At 40.6% G+C, this 22,928-nt stretch overlaps 1 protein-coding gene across 1 annotated transcript in view; it reads right to left on the bottom strand.

The window, feature by feature from the left end:
- Window positions 1-22,009, bottom strand: part of LOC144692027 (scavenger receptor cysteine-rich domain-containing protein DMBT1-like) — a 646,815-nt gene extending 624,806 nt beyond the window's left edge. Inside the window, exons 1-4 of the mRNA XM_078560585.1 lie at window positions 21,918-22,009; window positions 18,621-18,681; window positions 5,515-5,656; window positions 4,596-4,748 (exon numbers count right to left, since the gene is read on the bottom strand). Of these exons, the coding sequence (XP_078416711.1) occupies window positions 4,596-4,748; window positions 5,515-5,656; window positions 18,621-18,681; window positions 21,918-22,009 (448 nt within the window). The remainder of the gene's footprint in view (window positions 1-4,595; window positions 4,749-5,514; window positions 5,657-18,620; window positions 18,682-21,917) is intronic.
- Window positions 22,010-22,928: the final 919 nt, after the last annotated feature.

Below are 22,928 nucleotides of genomic sequence, written 5' to 3'. Positions count from 1 at the left end.
TGCGGGTACCCATAGCAACACCTTTTATTTGGAGGAAGTGAGAGGAGTTAAAGGAGAAATTGTTCAGTGTGAGAACAAGTTCAGCCAGACGGAGGAGAGTAGTGGAGGATGGGGATTGTTGGGGCCTCTGTTCAAGGACGAACCTAAGGGCCCTCAGACCATCCTGGTGGGGGATGGAGGTGTAGAGGGATTGGACATCCATGGTGAAGAGGAAGCGGTTGGGGCCAGGGAACTGGAAATTGTTGATGCGACGTAAAGTGTAAGAGGAATCACGGATGTAGGTGGGAAGGGACTTGACAAGGGGAGAGATAAGGGAGTCAAGATAACGAGAAATGAGTTCCGTGGGGCAGGAACAGGCTGACACGATCGGTCTGCCAGGACAGTTCTGTTTTTGGATTTTGGGTAGGAGGTAGAAGCGGGCCATCCGAGGTTGGGCGACTATCAAGTTGGAAGCTGTGGGAGGAAGATCTCCAGAGGAGATGAGGTCAGTGACAGTCCTGGAAACAATGGCTTGATGTTCTGTGGTGGGGTCATGGTCCAGGGAGAGGTAGGAGGAAATGTCTGCAAGTTGACGCTCAGCCTCCGCGAGGTAGAGGTCAATGCGCCAGACAACAACAGTACCACTCCTCACACCCCGCTTCTTGTGAAGACTTCATCCTATTCTCTCAGTTCCTTCACCTACGTCGCATCTGTTCTGATGACGCTACCTTCAAAAACAGCTCCTCTGACATGTCCTCCTTCTTCCTTAACCGAGGTTTTCCATCCACGGTCGTTGACAGGGCCCTCAACCGTGTCCGGCCCATATCCTGCGCATCCTCCCTCACGCCTTCTCCTCCTTCCCAGAAACATGATAGGGTCCCCCTTGTCCTCACTTATCACCCCACCAGCCTCCGCATTCAAAGGATCATCCTACGCCATTTCCGCCAACTCCAGCATGATGCCACCACCAAACACATCTTCCCTTCACCCCCCCTGACGGCATTCCGTAGGGATCGTTCCCTCCGGGTCACCCTGGTCCACTCCTCCATCACCCCCTACTGCTCAACCCCCACTTATGGCACCTCCCCATGCCCACGCAGAAGATGCAACATCTGCCCCTTCACTTCCTCTCTCCTCACCGTCCAAGGGCCCAAACACTCCTTTCAACTGAAGCAGCATGTCACTTGCATTTCACCTAACTTAGTCTACTGCATTCGTTGCTCCCAATGCGGTCTCCTCTACATTGGAGAGAACAAACGCAAACTGGGCGACCGTTTTGCGGAACACCTGTGGTCTGTCCGCAAGAAAGACCCAAACCTCCCTGTCGCTTGCCATTTTAACACTCCACCCTGTTCTCTTGCCCACATGTCTGTCCTTGGCTTGCTGCATTGTTCCAGTGAAGCCCAACGCAAACTGGAGGAACAGCACCTCATCTTCCGACTAGGCACTTAACAGCCTTCTGGGCTGAATATTGAATTCAACAACTTTAGATCTTAAACTCCCCCTCCCCCCATCCCCACCCCGTTTCCTCCACCCCCCCCCCCCACTTTTTTTTCAATAATTTAAATAGATTCTTCTTTCCCCACCTATTTCCATTATTTTTAAATCTAAACTAAAACCTTGTTAGTCTTTCCACACCACCCCCACTCGAGCTGTACTTTGAATATCCTGTCTTCAATTCCTAATTAGCACTTTTCTCAGACAAATGTCACGACCTTCGACACCTCTTTGACCCTTTTGTCTGTGACATCTTTTGATTATGTGCTCATCTCCACAATCACCACACCCTCAATGTGTCTCTCCCTCCCCCCACCCCCACCCCACCTCCCCCCAACCCACCTTAAACCAATTTGTATTTCTCCCTTCTTCTAACTATGCTTCAGTTCTGCCGCAGGGCCATGAAGGCTCGAAACGTTAATTGATTTCTTCTCCGCCGATGCTGCCAGACCTGCTGAGTTTTTCCAGGTAATTCTGTTTTTGTTTTGGATTTCCAGCATCCGCAGTAGCTTTTAGCTTTTTGTTTTTACCACTGATAAACATATGTTTGAAAAATATGTGAGCGGGTTCAGTTGGCAGTGCCTGCAACTTTAACAGGGTTGGTACAGTCAGTCATTGACCTTACATCCCAGAATGTGAATCATTCTTCTCCAAGAGTAAATGCGCTCTGCTTCTAGCACTATGGGATTAAAAACATTTGCAATCGACTCCGCTTTGCCTGTGCAAGAGCCGCAGGGGAGAAATTAAAACTAACTGCCTCGTTTTTGGAGTTTTATTCTGGATTAAATCGAAATGTGATATCTATTTGGTCAGGTATTCAAAGTTTATGTTAAGCAGATGCAAGTTAATATTTAGATGTCACAGTTATTAGTAGAATTGGAAAAATTAATTTCCCTGTTTGATGTCGAATGAACGGAAAATAATACAGTCCGTAATATGCACTCAATGACATTTTCACAATGTAAATAAACAATTTCAAATCTCGCTCCATCTAATCACACGTATTCTAAATTTTAACAACATTGGCCCGCTTTTGTGGAATTATACCTGATCTGCGCTTGGTTTGTGAAAATTATTCTGGATAATATTAATTTTGTCTTCTGTCTCCTTTCTGCGCTGTGCAGGGAATGTTCGTTAAATTAGCGACACAATTAGAATTTTAGAATTGAAACTTTTTAAAATTTAACTTTTTTTAAGAATTAAATTAAATAGCCAATGTAAATATATTTCGGTAAATGAAAAATGTATCTGATAACTATTCTCGAATTTATTCCCTGACAGTAAAACACAATTTATTTTAGTTCTTTTTACTGACAAAGCAGCAAAAAAAAAATAACCCTCGCCCCGATGCAAAGTAATTTAAAAAAAAAATCCAGAGATCCCCTTAACTCTACATAAAAGTTATCGGGAACGTGGAAGGAGGCGGAGAAAACTTGATAATTTCGTGAATCTGTACATAGAAAATGAGCGAAGCAGAAAATACAACTTTATATCAAACAGCCATAATATTGATGAAAGTAAAAGCTAAACAAAATTCTGAGCAAATACGTAAATATAAGATCATTTTTAGCTAATTTATTGTTTGTAGATTGCAGTTAATAATTATACATATGGTAACAGATAATTAGAGCAATGTTGATGCTGACAATGATTAATATTTTATTATATTCTAATCAAAAATCGGGTCCAACACTCTACTGCTGAATAAAACATTTGCATGTTTCTTATTTCAAAGTATCACAAGTAGGTTTGACCGCATTTCTACTGAGGAAAGTCAGTCACTGGAAATCTGCATTGGTTCATTCACCAGTGAGTGCTGCCCTGACCAGGATTCTGTACTCATTGAGTTAATTTACATTCCAGAATTTGATCCGCTCCTTTCTAACAGCGACGTTTTACGCTCCTTATCCACTAAATTTAAATAACCAGGTTCGAATTGCATGTTCAGTCTGCGGTTTCTGTACAAGAGGGGCAGAGGTCAAGATAAAAGCAAACTGCTGGGAGTATGATCACTTTAGACCTTTTGACACCCAAGTCTCAGTTGCAATTGGAAATATGTAAAACATGTTAGCCCAGATAACGGCCACCAAAAGCAATGGTCAACATTTGGACTTTTGAACTTGGCGGATTTAAAATGAAACAAATGAGAAAAGAGCCTACTAGCTCAGAATTCAACACAATTAAATTAACTATTTCATCCCAAATTAATTACCAATTTAAGGAAAAATATTCCAATTTTCGACAAATAATTTTGTTCATTCCGGGATTTGTGGAAATATTTTCCGGAGCAATATATAATACATGCTTCCAGCAGTTCTTTGATTTAGAAGACATGTTCCTCAAATAAATTACAATGCCTGGTGTTTAGTGTCAGTCATTTATTTCTAAATAATTAGAAAGTGATTGAGAGAGCCATGTGCCTTTTACCGTGCACCTGACAAGAATGCAGCGAGGTTTCCCTGTCACTAAGGCAGCATTTCCTATTTCTAATAAGAGATTTAGAATTGTAAATGAAGACACGCACTGGAAGCAGCAACAAATTTCAACCAAGGCATCGACATAAAACTGAACAATAATATCAGACCGGTGGAAGGAAGTAAAGGCACAAGTCTCGATACCTCATTAAACACCACATGGGACCTTGAAAAACAATGAGAATTCGGAATAAATTTGAGCCAACGTACTTATCACATAACCCGTGAAAACAAATAGTTCAATTGGAATTTCAAACTTCATACAATGTGGTCATAACTTGGGAGGCTGTATTAACAAATTAAACAAGAACATTGATAAGTACCATTTCCCATGAGTTAAAGAAGTTGCAGTAACTATATATTTGGAGAATGCAATTAATCGCCAAAAGAAAACATTATAATATTAATTCTGATCCTTCTTCTTATTTCAATATAAACTATTTATCGAACTCGCAAAACACTCGAAGGCAGAACCCACTGTTATGCATGCTTTGTGTTTGCCCCTATATCACACATAATTCAGGCGGAACGTCGACTGAGAAATACCCCTGAGAGTACTATGCGTGGAGGCTCACACGTTAGTAGGTGCAGTTTCATACTCAGTTAATTGACATAAACCAGGACTCCGCTCCATGATATTCTAACAGTGACGGCTTTCGACGTCGTACCAGCTCTGCTGAAATTGTCTGATCACAGTGTGAATCTTAATAAGCTGTGTGTGAGGAAGAGTAGCAGGGGACTCAATAAATTCAGCTGCTGTGTTATTTCTGTTCTCTTTCGGATTTAAATCGTTCTGACCTAAATATCACATTTAAAACAATCACCAACCAGGTGCAAAACCTTTCAAATATGATTCAAAATGATATATTTTTAAATCAATTGAAATGCCTAAAATATTAACTGGATAAAATTTCGGCAAATAAACTCGACTCATCAATCCTCAGTTCATACGATCTTAATGAAGCGCAGAAATCAATGTAAAAAAGTCCTTGTTCATTAAATAAAGCCCAGACTGGACTATTCTCTCTCGGCAAATCCATCTGTTTTATATTTGTACAACTGTCTCAGTTGGGAATGTTTTCAACTCCAAACTAGCCAGCCGGTTAAGGGAATTCAGGTGAACGCTGATAGAGAACAGGGACCTATGCACACGGGTAAAGCCATAGCAATTTGAGGCTCAGAATTAGAGCCTTCGGTTGAATGGGCCTGCGCGGGTCGAAAAATCGGATACCGCCTAGTCCCACTTTCCAGTTTTGGCCGCTTGTTTTGTGCGCTACCATAATTTAAATGCGCAACCGAACATGTTTTAAATGTGATGAGGGTTCCTGTATTCACCGGCCTTTCAGGCAGCGAGCGTCCTTCGATCTGCGTATTATTATGCAGCAATATCCCATTACACAATAGGCAAACGTGTTAATATTTGAATACAAATCCAAAATTTACCTTACAAAATAGCTCAATGTTTTCTGCAGTAAATATCAATATCTGTATTGATAAGATTCATTGTTGAATAACAGTGGAAGCCGCAATGTAGAACAGGATAATATTAATTTTAAAAACTTACATTTCAGAAGTTGCAGTGCAGTTAGAGTCAGAAAGGACCGCAGCATCTTCCCGGTACTGGGATCCTGCGCTGGGAATTGAGCTTTAACCGAATGCTGTACACAGATGCCGGGCTCTCCTTCGAACACCTTCCGAAAACCCGGCTGAGGCGGCAATTAAGTGTTTGAAAACAGTTTGAACAGAGTTGACTCTTCCAAATAAAATAGAGATGCTTTCATGTGAGAGCTCTAGAGTGCCGTCTGGTAACAGACCAATGAGAATGAATATGCCCATTAATGGATAAAACGAACCGAGGGCCCATCCACCGCCTTTTCCTGTTAGAATGGAAAGGAAATGAGTCAACAACACTGTATCAGATCATTCAATCATTGAAACTTACAGCAGGAACTTACAAAGCAGTGGGCTCTTACACCTGCTGTGTCACAACTGCTGTTATCCCTATATACATTTGCAAATGAGTTCTCTTAAAGCACATGTCCAATTGCCTTCTAAAGAATCCTGTGGAATATCATTACACCATTATGTTTTATGGTGTATTCCAGATCTTAGTCAGCTGCTGTGTGATTACATTTCTGTTCAATAACAATGTTGTCAATTTATTTAAGTTCATAACATCCAGTTAATGACACATAAGCTAATTGGAATACTTTTCCCCACTCGCCCTGAGATATATCTCTTTATGTGTGTTTGTGTGTGTGTCTGTGTGAATGTTTGTGTTTCTCTGTATCTGCCTTATTCCTGGCTTACTCTCTCTAACTCAGTCTCTGTCTTTCTAACCACCAGACTCTCTAACTGTCTCTCTGTTTCTTTGCTCCTATTACATGGCTTTCCTGTTCAGTACAAAAAACGCGAAAAAAAATATGAGGCTGTTGACGTAAAATACAAACAAAACAGAACGCTAGAATGTACAGCCAGTGATGCATCAACTCCGGAAAGAAACGGTTATCGTTTCATGTCGAGATGACCTGTCATTTCAACCCGTTCCCAACCACATGGAAGGTCATTTCAACATGAATCGTTAACTCTATTCGTTACTGATGACTTTGGGATGAGATATGAAATTCACTTGAAATTCAACAGGCATTGCAAGAAAAAAATATGATTTTTCTTTCCAGCTAGAAGTCGGGTATAAAAAGGAGAAGAACATTCCTTCAGACTGTAACAAAGAATGTAAGGAACAACAAAGTGTTTATGTACTCATTTATCATTATTATTCTAAAATCAAAATCAGAGTGGCCAACTCAGGAGCCTCATGAGAGCTATTCGGTTACGTTTGACAGCTTTAAGGTTCTAATTTTTAAGATTAGTGTGATGTATTTTTTGCATCCTGATTATAATCTGTGTTTGAGCTGGGGAGCGTGTGGTTTACAGGTTTCAATGTTAGACAGACTGCAGCTTAATTCTTACATTTATTAAACGTGTTAAACAATAAAATAAATGCTTTTCACACTGGGAAACTTTATCGAGAGGCCGTTTCTCCATAGGATAGCGATAGACAAAATCAACGCAAACATCTATTTACAAACTCTCTTCCTCAGGTCCAAGGCCGAAGGACCCAGTTTAAAAGCTTCGCAGATAAATAATTCTGTGTATATTGATGACACTGTGTGATTGCACTTGATTATTTTGTGGCTACTACTTATATATTTCAGTGGGTTGTCTGCAGTCCCATAACGAGTTTAATTTGTCAAAGTTGTGGAGGAGAATTTGGCGGAGATTCCAAATAGGATGATAGGGAAAACATTAGAAATTCAAGCAGCTAAACTTGGCGATTTAGCTAACTATTGAGAATGAAATAACCTGAAATCTGAAAACCGGCTTCATCTCCATTGACTTCTAAATTATTGGTGCCCATTGTTGTTAAACTTATAGAAAATGCTTCATTTAAAGGGCAGTTGCTTGATTTCCATTATCACCAGTAAGAGATGTGTAGAGACCACCAATATTTCTTGGGCGGTTTTCCCAATTTACCCAGTCGGATCTATGCCGCTCCTAAATTATTCTCTATAAACTGCCGAAATGTACTTGCACCTTCTTAGGGAAATATTGGCAATCATTTGAATAAATGTTTTTCCATTAATCAGCGCTAGTCTTGGGGAGAAGTAGAGCCAACAGGGATATTTGTTGCGACATGAAATGTATTTTTATTTTAAGATGAGTAATTACTACTGAAAATGTTTGTGTGTAATCCCACAGCAGCTCGTAGTGTGCAGATTCACAGAGCACTCGCTGTATGTTTTGTTGTTGTGCAGAACTGACAGGAAACACGTGGCGTTGTGGTGATGTCTGCACCAGCAACTTCGCCGCCGCTCCCTTACAATATTGACATAAGGCTTGTGAACATTGAATATATCCAGGCCAAAGAATTGGGGCATTATATCTGGGTACCAGCACCAATTCACGGGAAAAACATGACAGAATGTCACCTGCAAATTGTCCAAACCAGTGTCATTAATAGTTGTTCATGGAATAAGATGTCGGTAAACTGTCGAGACAGTCTGGCGTGTGCAACAAACAATACGTCGAGTTTGGCGGCTTTAATCGACTATTGCCAATGCTCAGGCTGTGAAAGTCTACAACCAGCATTTCGGCATTTATCACCGCTCCCACCGCGCCCCCAAATCCCTCCTTTACGTCACTCTCCTCAAAAACTCCGCCTTCAAGCTACTGGCGGCCAGGGTTTCTGCTGAATAAAATAAATGATTCGGTGTAGCCAAACTCCCCAGAGCAGTCCAGGGGCAGCACTTTACGGATAGGATTTCGATGAGGGCTAAAAATTACCTCGGATAACGAATATGCCTCTTTTTGTTTGGGTGCTGAATATTTTGAATGGTTTTTGGCCAGTCTGCAGTGTATCACTTTACATTGTAATGGATGGTTTGTTAATATGAAAAGTGATAAACTCTGCAGAATTTCTGAGATGCTAGGTCAGTTTCAGAGCACTTGGTTACCATTTCTACATTGTATTCGTTTATTAGCGAGGGATGAATTGATGCATCGTGGTAACGTTGTTTAGTGAGGATTTCTAAATCAGTTGCTTGGTAATCAGTAAAATGAATATTTGGAAGTTGAGGTGATTGTTGTAGCAGGTGAGGTAAAATTCTTGTAGCAGTTTCTATTTTTTAAACAGTCGTGTGCTTCGAGTCATTTTATTGATGTTGAATCAGCAAGGAATACTTATTTTTATATATTATTTGCAATGTCTCGGTTTATATAAATTATATTTTGCCAACTGTCAATTTACCTCAAAATGTATCACATAGCAAACCCCAATGCAAGATTTAATTAGTTATTTGCTGTCTTGCTTGATCACTGCTTACATACAGTGCTGAAGGATTTAATGTTTCACTTCTGACGATGACTGTAATGCCTAAATATGAGAAAGTACCCCTAACACATACACGTTCGGGGCAGTATTGGACTGATGCTTCATGTAAAATCAACGACCATTCAGTATCGTTCCCTGCTTTCTGTCCCCCTGGCGGATTTTCGGCCAGTTGATTCTGCTGCTTTGATTAATGGCTGGAGTTTACCTATATCCAATATGTGAATGTGTTTCAAATTCAAGGTCGCCAATTTGTTCTTTCAACCAGTTAGAAAAAATCTACTCTCCAGCACAGACAGATTCAAAGTAGGTGTTTAGTACAAAGATCATGCGCTCTGCCGACAATGGAAATTTTATTTGTTAGTCCCAAATCATCCCGAGCATTATTTAAAACCAGTTAATGAATTAAGATAATGTGCGAACGATTTTCACATTAGTCCCAAATAATCCCGGGCCTCCATTCGAAGGCCACGCAATGCCTCTGCCTCATGTTCAAACCGGTTTGAATTTGGCCCACCCTCAGCCCCGGCCTTCCGGCGAAGGCCGTGCAACGACCTTGCCTGTGTTCACACAGTTTTCGCCTGTTTTTTGAATTGGTAGTTGATGATTCAATTTCCTGATGTCGGGCATTCATACACCCAGTTGATTGATGTGAGTTAATCTACTGAAGTTGAGTAAGGTTTAATCAGGAAGCTGATACAGTTAATGGTTAAATTCAGGTTAAACTAATGGTTGAATTACGTCATTATTGATTTATCTTTATGAGCGCTCCTTGAATACTCAATGCTACTGCACAATGTTACTGTGCCTACATTTTCAATAAGTTCAATGTGTCATGTAATGTTACATACGTTTCTAATTAGAGAGTATTCGCTTTATCGGAATAGTTCAGTTAATTGATAGTGCATTGCTTTTCAGTTTTTTTAATATTAAATGAATACACGATTAACTACATAGACAGTGGTACGGGTAGATATTGTTGTTTTTGTGTCGGTCTGCCATTGCCCATAGGTTTATGGCGCTCAGTAAGTTAACAGACGTAGTATAGTTCTCGGGTGTTCCGTCAGATTACTGGCGAATATTGCAGGGCCCCAACATGGGAGTTGCGTCATTACAGCTTGTTTTTATCAGTGGTGTTTCATTTTCTATTTCAACACATCAGACAGAGGCTTTGTTGACTTTTTAGCGTTGTTAGGCCGAGAGTGGTAGTTTTTGGACTGGTCGATGTTAATGTTATTTTATAGGTTGGACGAGGGTTGATTTGTGGGGAGCTTGTCCTTTTGGAGGAGTGAGGGAGTTTATGGGTAGCGAGTTAGATAAATGACAGTTGGGTATATAATATCTCATCGCTAGTTTGGAGGTAATCGAACGGCTTAAGTTCACATGATTTCTTGCTAATCATTGGGGCAGTGTATCTGCAAGGCGTCGATTTCTAACTCCTCAAATCCTTTGCGACACGGATAATCTCTTGGTTTTTGTTTGTTTTGCTAAAAGTGAGTAAATATGTTATATTTTGCTCAGGATTGAAGACAATGGGTCACTTTGGGGTGATTACTAATTTTCCATCGTTCTGGTTACTTTATATTCACAATGTCAGTTTATAAGTCATTATGCCAGTTAATGGCCGAGTGTCACTGTCGAGTCACAACGGCAGATAAATTAGCTTTGGCTTTTCAATGAGCTTGGCTCAGAATCACAGTCTTCATCAACATCTAGTTCTGTGTGACTGTGTGTTCAGTCATTGACATTGATACAATGTACAAAAAAGCGAAGTTGATAAACTCAATTTGGTGCACATATTGTCTGGCACACCGTCCTCTACCTTGCAGAGTCTGTGGACCTAAACTCAGACACTTCTTCTGCACCACATCTGGAAGAAAACCCCATCAACAAACATCAAGCTATAGATTGCAAGCCTGCGACTGATGTCAACTCCAAAGTAGACCTTCCCTCTAAAGTCTCCAGCCTCATGGTGCCCCAACTCTGCAGCCCACTTGTACCAACTTTATATATATACTCCCAAAAAGGATTTTCCTATTAAACCCATTGTCTCCATCAGTGCCTACCCTGATGGAATTATTTCTTCATATTAGGCTTTATTTTTCCCCCTACTGTGCTTAAACATCCTACCTAACTTTGTGATTATTAAGATCCCCTACATCACCTCAAAATTTTCCAGTTACATTGCCCTGATCGGCACTCTTCACTATGTACATCGAATCCCTCTAAGCCTCACTACTCCACATGGGCCTGTTGAGGACTCTCGGTTTGTTTAATGAACATAGGTCCGAACATTCCTCATCCACCACCACACACCACAGCTTAGCACAACTCGTTCTCTCATTGTGGAAACAAACATTAACTTGTTTTTATTTCACTTCCGCAAAATAAGAATCACAAAATCAAAGAACGGTAAAGGTGTAGAAGGGCGGCATTAGGCAAATCGTGTCTACATCAGCTCCCTGGACATTTTAAATCCGTGTCAATCTCCTGCCTTTTCCCTGAAGCCCTGCACATTTGGTTCAATTTAAATAATCATCCAGTGGCATTTTGAATGCCTCTATTGAACCAGCCTCCACCACGATTCCCGGCATGGCATTCCAAACCCCAAGTACTCACTGCGTGAAAAAACTTTTTTCTCATATGACATTTGCACTCACATCGGTGTGGGTATGGCTGCCAGCATGGACCCCAGTTACATCTGCCTTTTTTGTGTGTGGTCATGTTCGACATTCCTGAATCTAGTCCGACTTAGGCCCACTCACAGGGTTCATTCTTTTTTTTTCAGCAACATCGAAGTCTGTTTTGGTGCAAAATCATGCTTTTGCCTGAATGTCTGGAGACAAATATAATTCAGCAAGTTTTCTTCCAATTATAAACTTTTTTTCACCATCACATGATCCTTCTCCGATACCTCCAATGCGTGACTTTCCTGTCTCAATTGCTGACATTAGGCAGTCCACAAACATTCTTTGCAAACCCACTGATTTCCACAGACATCTGGGGTATCAATCTTCACATCATTATTTCGGTAAGGAGTCTCTAATATTCCAAAATTTCTTGCCTTCCACAGATCTGATTATGTTACCTTTCACAATTAATATCCGGAGAATCCTCCCTTCTTCCCCAGCCCAGGAAACCCTGCTCTTTGGCCCCTGAACAGTATCCGACACATATCCAGCACTTCTGCATACATCTTTTCTGAAACTAGGACGTGGTTCACCACGAACTCATTCACCACCCCAGCAGCCTACGCCTCTTCCACGAATTGTAGCATGATACCAGCAGCAAACACATCGCCCCCTCACTAGCCTGTCAAAATTACAATGAAACAGTCCCCTCTGTGAAACCTTGGTGCAATCCGCTATCTACCCCAACACTTTATTGCCTTTACAGGGCACTCTCACTTGCAATCGAATGAGCTGTAACATCTGCACCTTTACCTCAACCCCCTTGGCCTTCAAAGCCTCAAGCAATCCCTCCAGGTGAAGCAGCGATTTACTAGTACTTCAGTCAGTGTATTCTACTGTACTCGCTGCTCACGATGCAGTCTCATTTTCATTGCGGAGACCGAAAGCAGAATTGGTTGTCTCGCGACAGAGCGGGCGTGTTTTTTCTGCCATTTTCTGCGAACCATTTATTTTGTTTCAGACAGTGCTGACATTTATTGTACTATCGACATCTGGCCCAGACAAAAGTATCAAACTTTAGCAACGTGATTGTCATTCCCTTTGTCCTGTGTTCAATTGCATCTTTCTGATGTAGTCTCTCCATCCCTCCGGCATATCCCTGACCTCTTAATTTGTTGCACTACCCCTTTCATTTTTTTTTGCAACAGCTTTAAGCGCATCGGAATTCCACTTCTCTCCAGTTCCTAAGAATTAATAATTATTGGACTCACAGTTTTGTTTTTTTTCTGTTTCCCTCTCCACAGATGCTACCAGACGAGCAGAGTTGTTTTCAGGCATTTTCAGTTTTTTTTTTAAATTACAATTTTGCATCTTCTTCTTTATTTTCCGAGAATACAGGTTATAGGTTGAACTTAAAATGAAGTAACTTAACTAGCTTTCATCTCCGATAACGGTGGTTGAGGTATATTTAGAATGATACTCTGTGAAGTTTCATTGGTTGCACGACAGCAGGAGGAGATATGATTGTAGGTCATATGTAACCCTCGCTCCTCAATAGTGAAGTGATGAAAATTATAGATAGACAAGGGAGCAGAATTTGAGCAGTTGAGGGATCTCGGGCAGTGCATTTATTTTGGATTCGAACCTGGTATGAAATGAGGCCAGAGGAAGATAACAGAGAAAGACGTGCACAGGACAGTGAGTAGACAGATGTAGGAGGATACTGCTGTTTTCATCGCTATTTTCCATTCTTGCTGATGCAGCCTTGCTCCACAGAGAGGACTTATCCCCATTCACGCACACTAGCGCCCCCGCAGACACCATCCATACAGAGAAACATCATAAACACAGAGATCTCTCTCCACACAGAACTACCCCCTCTCGCATTCTCACACGGAAATTGCAGAAAGCAGACGTTCTTCAGCAATAACTTATTCCCCACACACACTAACTAGGAGCAACAGTAGGTCATTCTGCCATTAGAGCCTGCTCCGCCATTCAATAAGATCATGACTGATATTCTTGTGGCCTCAACCTCATATTTAATCTACCCGCGATCAAATTCAACCCCCTTGTTAATCAAGTGTGCTTCTACATTCGCGTTAAAAATGTGCACTGGCTCTGCTGTCACTGCTCTTTGGACAAGAGACATTCAAAGTTTCAAGATCACCTGAGAAAAAATTCTTCTCACCCGCGACTGAAGTGGGAGGAACCTTAGCTTTTAAGTCCTGCGATCCAGTCTAGACTGTTCCACGAGTCGAAACATCCATTCAGCCGTCACCATGTCAATCTCCATCAGGACCTTTCAAATGTAAAAATAAAATCATCTCTTATTATTCTAAATGGGATCCACCACAAGTCTGACCAAGCTTTCCACGTACGATAACTCCCAATCCGCCATCACCTCGCTAACCAATTAACATATCAACGTTAATCGCCTGCTTTTACTAGTATGTAGTAATGGCAGATATTTGACTGCAAACACACGATTTCAAAGTTTGCCAATGACACGAAGGTATGAGGTGATTAACTTTGTAAGTACCTGGAGGCGAGAATATAGAAAATACTGAGTAGTTTACATATGTGGTTTCGAGGCAGAGAGGGCTGCTATATTTCCATGAATTACATAATCTGATAGAGTACGATGATAAAGCATACAGGTTTTGTGCTTTATGAAGAGGGACATGGATTTCAAGAGAAAATCATTCATGATAAAATGTAATCAACATTAGTGCACATTAAACTGTAGTGATCTTGGCATAATAGTACATAGGTAACTGAAAGCAGCATTTCAAGCAGACAAGATTGGATAGAAGCCGTATGAAATGCTCTCCTTGATTGGCAGAGGTATAGAATATAAAAGTAAGGATAAATTGTTGGAATTGTATGAAGCATTGGAAAGGCATCAACTGGAGTATTGTATGCAGTTCTGGTGACTGCATTACAGGAAGGTCGGAATAGCTTTAGAGAGAGTGCAGAGGAGTTTTACAAGATTGTTTCCAGATTTTAAAAAGCGTAGCTACAAGGAGAGATTGGATAGGTTGGGGTTATTTTGCTTAGAACAAAGAAGGCTGAGAGGTAACTTGATTGAAGTGTACAAAGTTATAAGGGGAATAGTTAGAGTGGACTGGAAAAAATTGTATCCCTTGACGGAGACTTCTAAAACCAGGGGACATAGATTCAAGACAATTGGCAGAAGGTGTAGGGGTGAAATGGGTAAGATTTTTTTTTACACAGCATCTAGTGGATGATTGGAATTCGCTGTCCATATTTGTGGTAGAGGCAGAAACTTTAAACGCTTTTAAAAAGCACCTGGATGTGCACCTAAAGTGTTGTAAACTGCAGGGATATGGACCGGGTGAAGGAAGGTGGGATTAGAATGGGCTCCTTGGTTTACTGGGGATGGCATGGAAAAGATGGGCTGAATGGTCTCCTTATGTTCTGTAATTGTTCTATGATTATGTGTTACAAGCGCTGTTGGATTATTTCATAACCTATTCAGCTCCAACAGGGAAAAAAAAGCAAAACAATTTCACCAATCTATCCACATAACAACACTCTCCCGCCCATAAGATACTCCGGGAATGGAAGAGGCCATATGCCTCAGCAAGCCTTCTCTGCTGTTCAATATGATCATTGTTGATCTGATTTGAGCCAGAAATCCATGTCTCTGTCACAACCCTTCAAAATAACACAGCTTCTTTGAGGATCAAATGCATTGTCTTTCTCAAACTGACAAAACTTCAATGCCCATCAACCTCCGTGCAAGGAGCTTTCAAAGACGAACATCGTTCTGAAATAAGACATTCCTGCTCATCTGCCACTTGTTTGAGAGATCCTATGTTTTTGAATATCGCTCCCTATTTCTAGGACTTCATGCGAGAAGGACGCCTTCCCAATATCTACATTGTGAGGCCAACCCCAGAATGTTGTTGGTTTATCTTCATGATGTTATTTAGTTGTCATCGTGTCTTCCCAACAACTTTTTCTGTACCTTCTGCAGGACCTTCACATCCTTCCACCATTACAGTGACTAAAATTGTGCGCCATATGCCACCTGAATAATAGCAATTAATTTACAAATGTATTAAATGATTCATTAGATTTCAATTTAATACCCATGTTTACCAAACCAGTACAGAGTATGTTTCATTTGCCCCAATCTAAACGCCGCTTTCAAGTAATCATGAGCATGCACATCATCGTAATTGTGTCCGTTTCCCCTTTCAAAGTAGTTACATTTATACTTTGATGCCACAAGACGGAATGTTTCCTATGATGCATTGCGTCTCAAAAAAGCACAAAAAATTCAAGCAGCCACGCGTCTGGCCACTTTACCACTTTGCCTGTGTCCGTCTTATTTCTGTTACTAATATGTTCATGATTTTGCAACATTATAAAGTGTTGAAACCAGTTTCTTTCTGTAGCCAAACTTATCTTAATATTTTAAACATATGTGTAAAAAACAGACGAATAGTATTATACTCGAGGCCTAACCGGAACACACTCTTCCTACTCGGATGAAAATTCATTTACGACTATTTTCATCCGCCTCCCTTTTCGTCAACCAAACAAGCAAGTTAACAATGTTCTTTCATGCAATGCACTTGGACTGACTGCGAAAATCTGCAAAGAGTTTGTTTGACAGAATTGTAAGCTCACGTCATACATATCGATAGCATGCCCTACCTCAGCAATGTCTGTTAATTCATCAGGTAACTCACAGAATATTCAGACATGATTGGCTTTAACAAATGGTCTGGTTGACATTGTTAATCCATTTCCCAAGTGAGAATTATTTTTTCCTTGATGAGGTCTCTCCAATGTCAAAGATGTTATAAAGATGAGTCCGCTATTCCAAGAGTTGCCATCTGCCCCTTCATGTACAAAACCATAACATTTGCACTAATTCATTTCTCGAGCAGCAGTTCAATTCCCAAAGAAGATTGAAACATTTTCCTCAAACTTCTGAACTTTATTATTGTTCCTTCGTCATGGAAATATTTTGGCTGGTTACATAACTGTTTCTACTTTGAATGTAGACGATTTATAATCTTCCCTTCATCAATTGCATAAAAAAATCACGTAATTATTATTTTGAACCTTGAAATTTTGGTATAATAATTATTATACACACACACACACACACATATATATATATATATATATATGCATTATTCCACCGCATTCCATCGTCTGAAACACAGAACATTTTTGCGAATTCTTTCAGCAAAACTATATCGAAAATTTCAACCTTCTTCACTGTCCTTCTATCATATTGATTAAGCAGATTCTATTCGAGTAAATTTAGTGATCTTTCGCCCTCTTTGCCTTTTCTTATCATGTTCCCCAGCCTGTACATGGTAAGTGAAAACGCTCGATATTGTTGCCCTTTAATTTCACATGTCACTAATGTTTGCTGATAAATTCAATCGCGAATCTGCTGCGTGTTATTTGATAATCACTAAAAGACGTCGAAATACTTTACATTGCTCTTTCTGTTTATCTGACCAAAATGATTTAGGCTATCAATGCTCTGCTATTCTGCACTCCTGTAGAATTCTCATCTATTTCCCGAACAATATTGCCTCCAACCTCATTTATGTCAACTATATCCGCTCAGTGTTTACTGCAGACAAAGGCGTCCGGTTCCCATCATTTCCCAAGTATTCTGCTTTATTCTCATTATCATCAAGTCATGTAGCAACTTCTGTAGCAAACTTGTCAATCGATTCTGGAAAATTCCTTAACCTGACAGCCAGCTATTCCATAATACCCTGCACGCCTTAAATATATTTGTTAAAATGTTGTTGCTGCTCTTACGTCTCCATTCCTTATCGTGTTGCTGCTCCTTCACTCATTTGCTGGGTCCTGGTGTCCAATCACACTCATATATTTTAGACTGTCGCCCACAACAATATTTAAATGCATTGTCGTAGCCCTGATCGGGGGCAAGATCCACAGATTATCAAAATTAATCTTGTCTCTTCCCTCTTATCGAGATTACTCTAGGCACCTGGAGCAATTTCTCGTCCATCATGTGCGGAACCATGCATTCATCTGCACTATCTTCTTGGTTCAGTATTTCCCAGCATGCAGCTCTGGGATGATTCTACAGCTAATGAACTGTGAAGCCCAGTTTTCACATTTTCTCGTTGATGAAAATTTGTAATAATGAGCTGTGTCAATTCTCTATCTATGTCATCTGTCCCAAATTGGACCGTGCCTTCTACTCGTCTCGCCTTTCCAGAATTCACTGCACCCATTCAACTGCATTTTTTTCTCTGTTACGAGGAGGGTGTGGGGTGGGGGGGGCGGGGGTTGGCGTGGTGTGGTTAGAGGGACGGGTGGAGAAATGCAAAATGTGCGAACTTAACAGGAGGAATAACATTCCACTCCGCTTAATATCAAATCCCCAATAACTTCTACATTGATGCACGTTGTCGTCCCACGCTGTGCAGCCCATCCCCGAACAGGGTCTAGGAATGGTTCCTGACTGCACTTCAACCTAGTCTCATCGCCCTAAGTGATAGACAACGCTGACCATCAAATTTAAAACGTGAAAATGGAGACAATCGAGGAAGAAGTGATTTAATATCGCATGATATATAATTTTGGATTGTGAAAAGCTCTATTGATCACAATTAATGATCACATTGTCTTAGTTAGAGGTGAAGGGATTGAATCTCATCACATGTTTGTTACACTGCATGAATTTAGTCATGTAAGGAAATGAAATGAACAAGGTTAGAGTGATGAAAAAAAAGGCTGTCAAATGCATTCAAATCTACTTTATTCCTGACCCAAGGGCGGTGCACAGAGGAGCGGTGCTTAAATCTTAAATCATTCTCCATTCTGTACTACCACCTGGATTTCTATTCACAAAACAGGATTCTACCGTTTCAGGCAGGCACGAACATTTATGTTCGCAACATGAAGGCAGCTTCTATCGTGTGGTCACGATAGTAACTGCTCCTATCCTGTCCTCACTGAGCAGAGATTCCGCATTCCATTGTTAATTTTAAAAGTGTCCATGGCTGTTTCATGCACTGGACAGCACAGCAGCCGAGAACAGAACTAAAGATAATCACCCTTTACTTTTTGATCAATTTCATTTCAGATGGTTAAAAAGAGGAAGCAAGTAATCTTTACCTCAGTTCCATTCTGCGTCCCGTCGTTACACCTGCTACCTGTTTCCTCGCTTGTAAAATATCTGCAAAGGGAACAACGGGATTGACCAGTATGGAGAAAAAAAAAACGACTTTGTCACAACTACAGCCCTCACCCTACCGAGTACTAAAATAAAAGGAGCCCTTAACTCCACTAAACATTTCCAATGAATATTGGTTATCATTCCACATTCCGTGCAATTCCATTCAAAGGCTTGAAACAAATCAAGGCAAATGAATTCATGCATTATATTAACGTTATCACTTTTCTCGTGGAAATAATTATTTGAAGCTCAGACAGGTTGGCAATTTGAGAGACTGTTTTTCACTTATGTCCGAATAGAGTAATATACAATAGCTTAAAGCACGGTTACCTTTTAAATCTCGGTCCACACGTGTTTGTGTTAGGTGAGTTGACATGCGAATTACACTTTTTGGTGTCAGTCAAAAACCGCAAGCTCATTAACAGAACATGACACAGACTCATTAATTCACAGATAGAACTTAGCTGAACAATTCCAAACTGAAACATACACCCTCTGTCTTATAATGACCAGTTCAAAAGGAGTCCATGCAAACATTTGAGAATGTATTATCGTAATGCATTTGTTATAGATTTCATCTGCATAATTATTACATAATTCCCTGTCCTTACCCCAATCCCAAACACATTCTAGCAATGAAGCATTCGGTAATATGTTGATTATCATGGTAAATTTCTCCAGAGGTAATCAATAGATTATAGTTAACATTTCTGCGAGTATAAAAAGTCTATCTGGAACCTTAGTTAAGAGGGAGAATGTCAGTTGAAATTAAATCTGTTTAAATTTGTTGTTCGGAACAGCCAATTTTTTTGCCCACTGATACTAGCTTTTTGTAGTAAAAACCTTTTGGGAGATTTTGGCAAAATATTTTGGTTCCTACAATTTAATCTATTTGGTTACAGCTGTTAGATTGTGAAGGACAGGTCAGCCGTACAGCCTCACCCCAATGGCACATTTGTTTTTCTCACCTGTGATGGCATGGGATTGTCCCATAGAGAGGAGAGGGGAAATTCAGGGTGTTGGAGGACAGGTTGGAAGTGTCAATTTGAAGTAATGAAAGGGAAGGGGCGGGAACGATTTATCTAGTGTAGATCACTAGAACACGAATAAAATCTTCATGGAACTCAGACACTTGGGGACATAAAGATGCTGGAGGGGGAGAGCAGCTTCCCCATTTCTGTCAAGAATAATATACCCTAAGAATCTGATCAACACAGTTACCTGGATTAAATTTTCCACAATCCTCCTCTCTTGAGGATGCTATGCCAAACTCCCAACTTCTCTGTTTCTCTAACTTCCATTTTGGCAATGTAAGCTTCCAAAGGTTGCTTCGGATATGATTTATCTTTTCCTCAATTGTGGGCTCACTGACTCAATGGTTGCCGTCCGTCAAAAATGCGTGTTCCATTTCAATGAGTTCAGGTGACGCTCGTCTCCATTATTGTTTACACCATGGTGAAAACTGCTCCTCGACATTCACTCCAAAAACCTACAAATTCAGGCCTCAGGCTTTGCCATTTCCTCCACATTCTATGGAAAGCTACCATAAAACCTATCCAAGCTACCTCTCGATTTATTTTATTTAATTACATGGTTACATTCCGTAAAATGTCCCTGGTCCATTATTGTTTCACCAGGGACACCCACTCTTCTTTCAATGGCACCTTCCCCTATAGTTGCTGGATGTGCAGCAGGTTTCCATTCATGTCCTCTCATTCAATATGAAGAGCCATATTCACTCCTTCCAAAGTGAAAGGGTTGAGTGATCATTACCCCCAATATTTTTCTGCTTACATTCGAGAGACAAAGCAAACATTATGTCATTGTTTTGCTGAAAATTACTGTGAAGTCCTCAAGCGTGACAATCACCTTCAAGTAAGTTTCCAGTGTAATGTTTTTCTCCCATCTCAGCCAGGCCATTCTCTCTTCAGCCCCTGGACCTATTTCAATGGATTTTAACTGAATTTTCTACAAATGAACCTTATTTCCCTCCTTCACACATTGCAACTTCCCAAGCTCAGAACCGAGTTAAATATAAATCATGTCAAAATTGTTTTTCTATAATATTGCTTACAAAGGGAGCTGGAAAAGATTATGCCCTCCGTTTGGGCACCTCTGCCGTTCTCAGTATGATATAGATTTACTTGAGTTCTTTAAACAATTTTCCCCCATCCCACTTTCAAGCTGCCTGTTCCTACTGGAACTATGACGACACAACATTTACCATTTTTAACAAAAGGACACTTGGCTGAATGATGAAGATTATTTTTCTCCTTACAGCTGTTGCTTGGAATTCTAAATATTTCAAGGTTTTTTGCTCATATTTCAGTCTCACAACATCTATAGCATACTGCCATTAAAAAAGAGATTCTAAGGGCACATAAAGATTTCGGGGTGCAATGGACGGGAAATAACATGCTACAGAGAAAGTATTAAACAACTCTAGAAACACGGGCAAATTGTATTAAAATGGATTATCAAAGTCGCCTTCTTGGTTGAAGTCTCAGTCAAATGCAACATTAGAATCATGGCACTTCACGTCCATTACCATTATCAATGCAGCCAGCAATGAAGGCAGCACATTTTAAAATCATAAATTTGCTGCATGTGCACATTGCAGAGCTTTTAGACATTCTGAACTGTAGACTCAGTATTGCTGCTGCATTGCACACCATATATGTGTTGCATAGTTGCATAGGGCAAATTTCCAAATAGTTGAGGGAACATGATCACTCGAAGAGACTTCAGGAGAGAATAATAAAAAAAAAGAATTACCGAAAACAGGGAACAAAATTAAATTCCACATTCAATGATCTCTATCAGGGGAGACGTAATTGAGTTCCCTCTAAACAGGAAGGGATGTGCTTTATAGAAGGCGAGCTCTTGGAAACGATGGGGGCATTCATGTCCCCCAACGCATTAAACGCAAATCGCAGCCTGCAGAGACTCACAACAGTCACTGCGCGTTTTGCTGTCCTGTGGACTAACAAGAAGCACTTGGCGTTGTGGTGGCTTCTCTGCTAGTGTTATGTTTGCAGTTCACCTCCAATGTGGACATAATGTGCCTGGAATTTTTCCCTCGGAACTTGAATTTGAGCTGTATAAATAAAGTCTGTAAAAAGACAACAAGTATTTTTTTTGAGCAATTTGATGTATTCACTGAAACTACAGGACAGTTTAGTGCCTGCAAATATTTTTTTCCCTGATCACAAAAGAGCATCACGGTACCAAGTTACCGTAATCTGTGCACACTTTCCCAAATGTATAACACAACAAATCCACAGGTCAGGATCAATGTCTCCGATTCCAAATCAATCAGTAAAGTCATGTATAGATGGAACCACAATCCTCCCTGTACCTTTGAAGTGAAATAGAAGAAGTTGGTAATATTTAAGAGTCCATTATTAAGGATCAAATTTCAGAATACTTGGAAATGCATGGTAAAATCGGGTAAAGTCAGCATGGTTTCATCAAGGGGACGTCGTGCCTGACAAATCTGTTAGAATTTTTGGAGAATTTAACAAGTAGTTCAGACAAAGGAGAGCCAATGGATGTTATCTACTTGGACTTCCAGAAGGCATTTGACAAGATGCAGCACAGGAGGATCCTCAGTAAGATACGAGCCCATGGTGTTAGAGGCAAAGTGCTAGCATAGATAGATGATTGGCTGTCTGGCAGGAGGCAGAGAGTGGGGATAAGGGAATCCTTCTCAGGATGGCGGCCCGTGACTAGTAGAGTTCCGCAGGGCTCAGTGTTGGGAAAACAACGTTTCAATTTATACATTACTGATCAAGATGAAGGAACTGAGGGCATCCTGGCTAACTTTGCAGGTGATACAAAGATAAGTGGAGGGACAGGTAGTATTGAGGAAGTGGGCTGGCTACAGAAGGATTTGGACAGGTTAGGAGAATGGGCAAATGCGTGGTGGATGGAATACTACGTTGGGAATTGTGAGGTTGTGCACTTTGGTAGGAAGAATAGAGGGATAGTCTATTTTCTAAATGGGGAGAGAATTCAGAATCCTGGAGTGCAAAGGGACTCAGGAGTCCTAGTCCAGGATTCTCTTAAGGTTAACATGCAAGTTGACGCGGTAGTTAGGAAGGCAAATGCAATGTTGGCATTTCTTTCGAGAGGACTAGAATATAAAATCAGGGATGTGCTGCTGAGGCTTTATAAGGTTCTGGTCAGACCACATTTAGAATATTGTGAGCAATTTTGGGCCCCATATCTGAAGAGGGATGTGCTGG

This window comes from Cetorhinus maximus, chromosome 16, assembly GCF_964194155.1.
Source record: "Cetorhinus maximus chromosome 16, sCetMax3.hap1.1, whole genome shotgun sequence".
Lineage (NCBI taxonomy): Eukaryota > Metazoa > Chordata > Chondrichthyes > Lamniformes > Cetorhinidae > Cetorhinus > Cetorhinus maximus.
The sequence above is the reverse complement of the archived record's forward strand: the minus strand, read 5'-3'. Positions and strand labels throughout refer to the sequence as shown.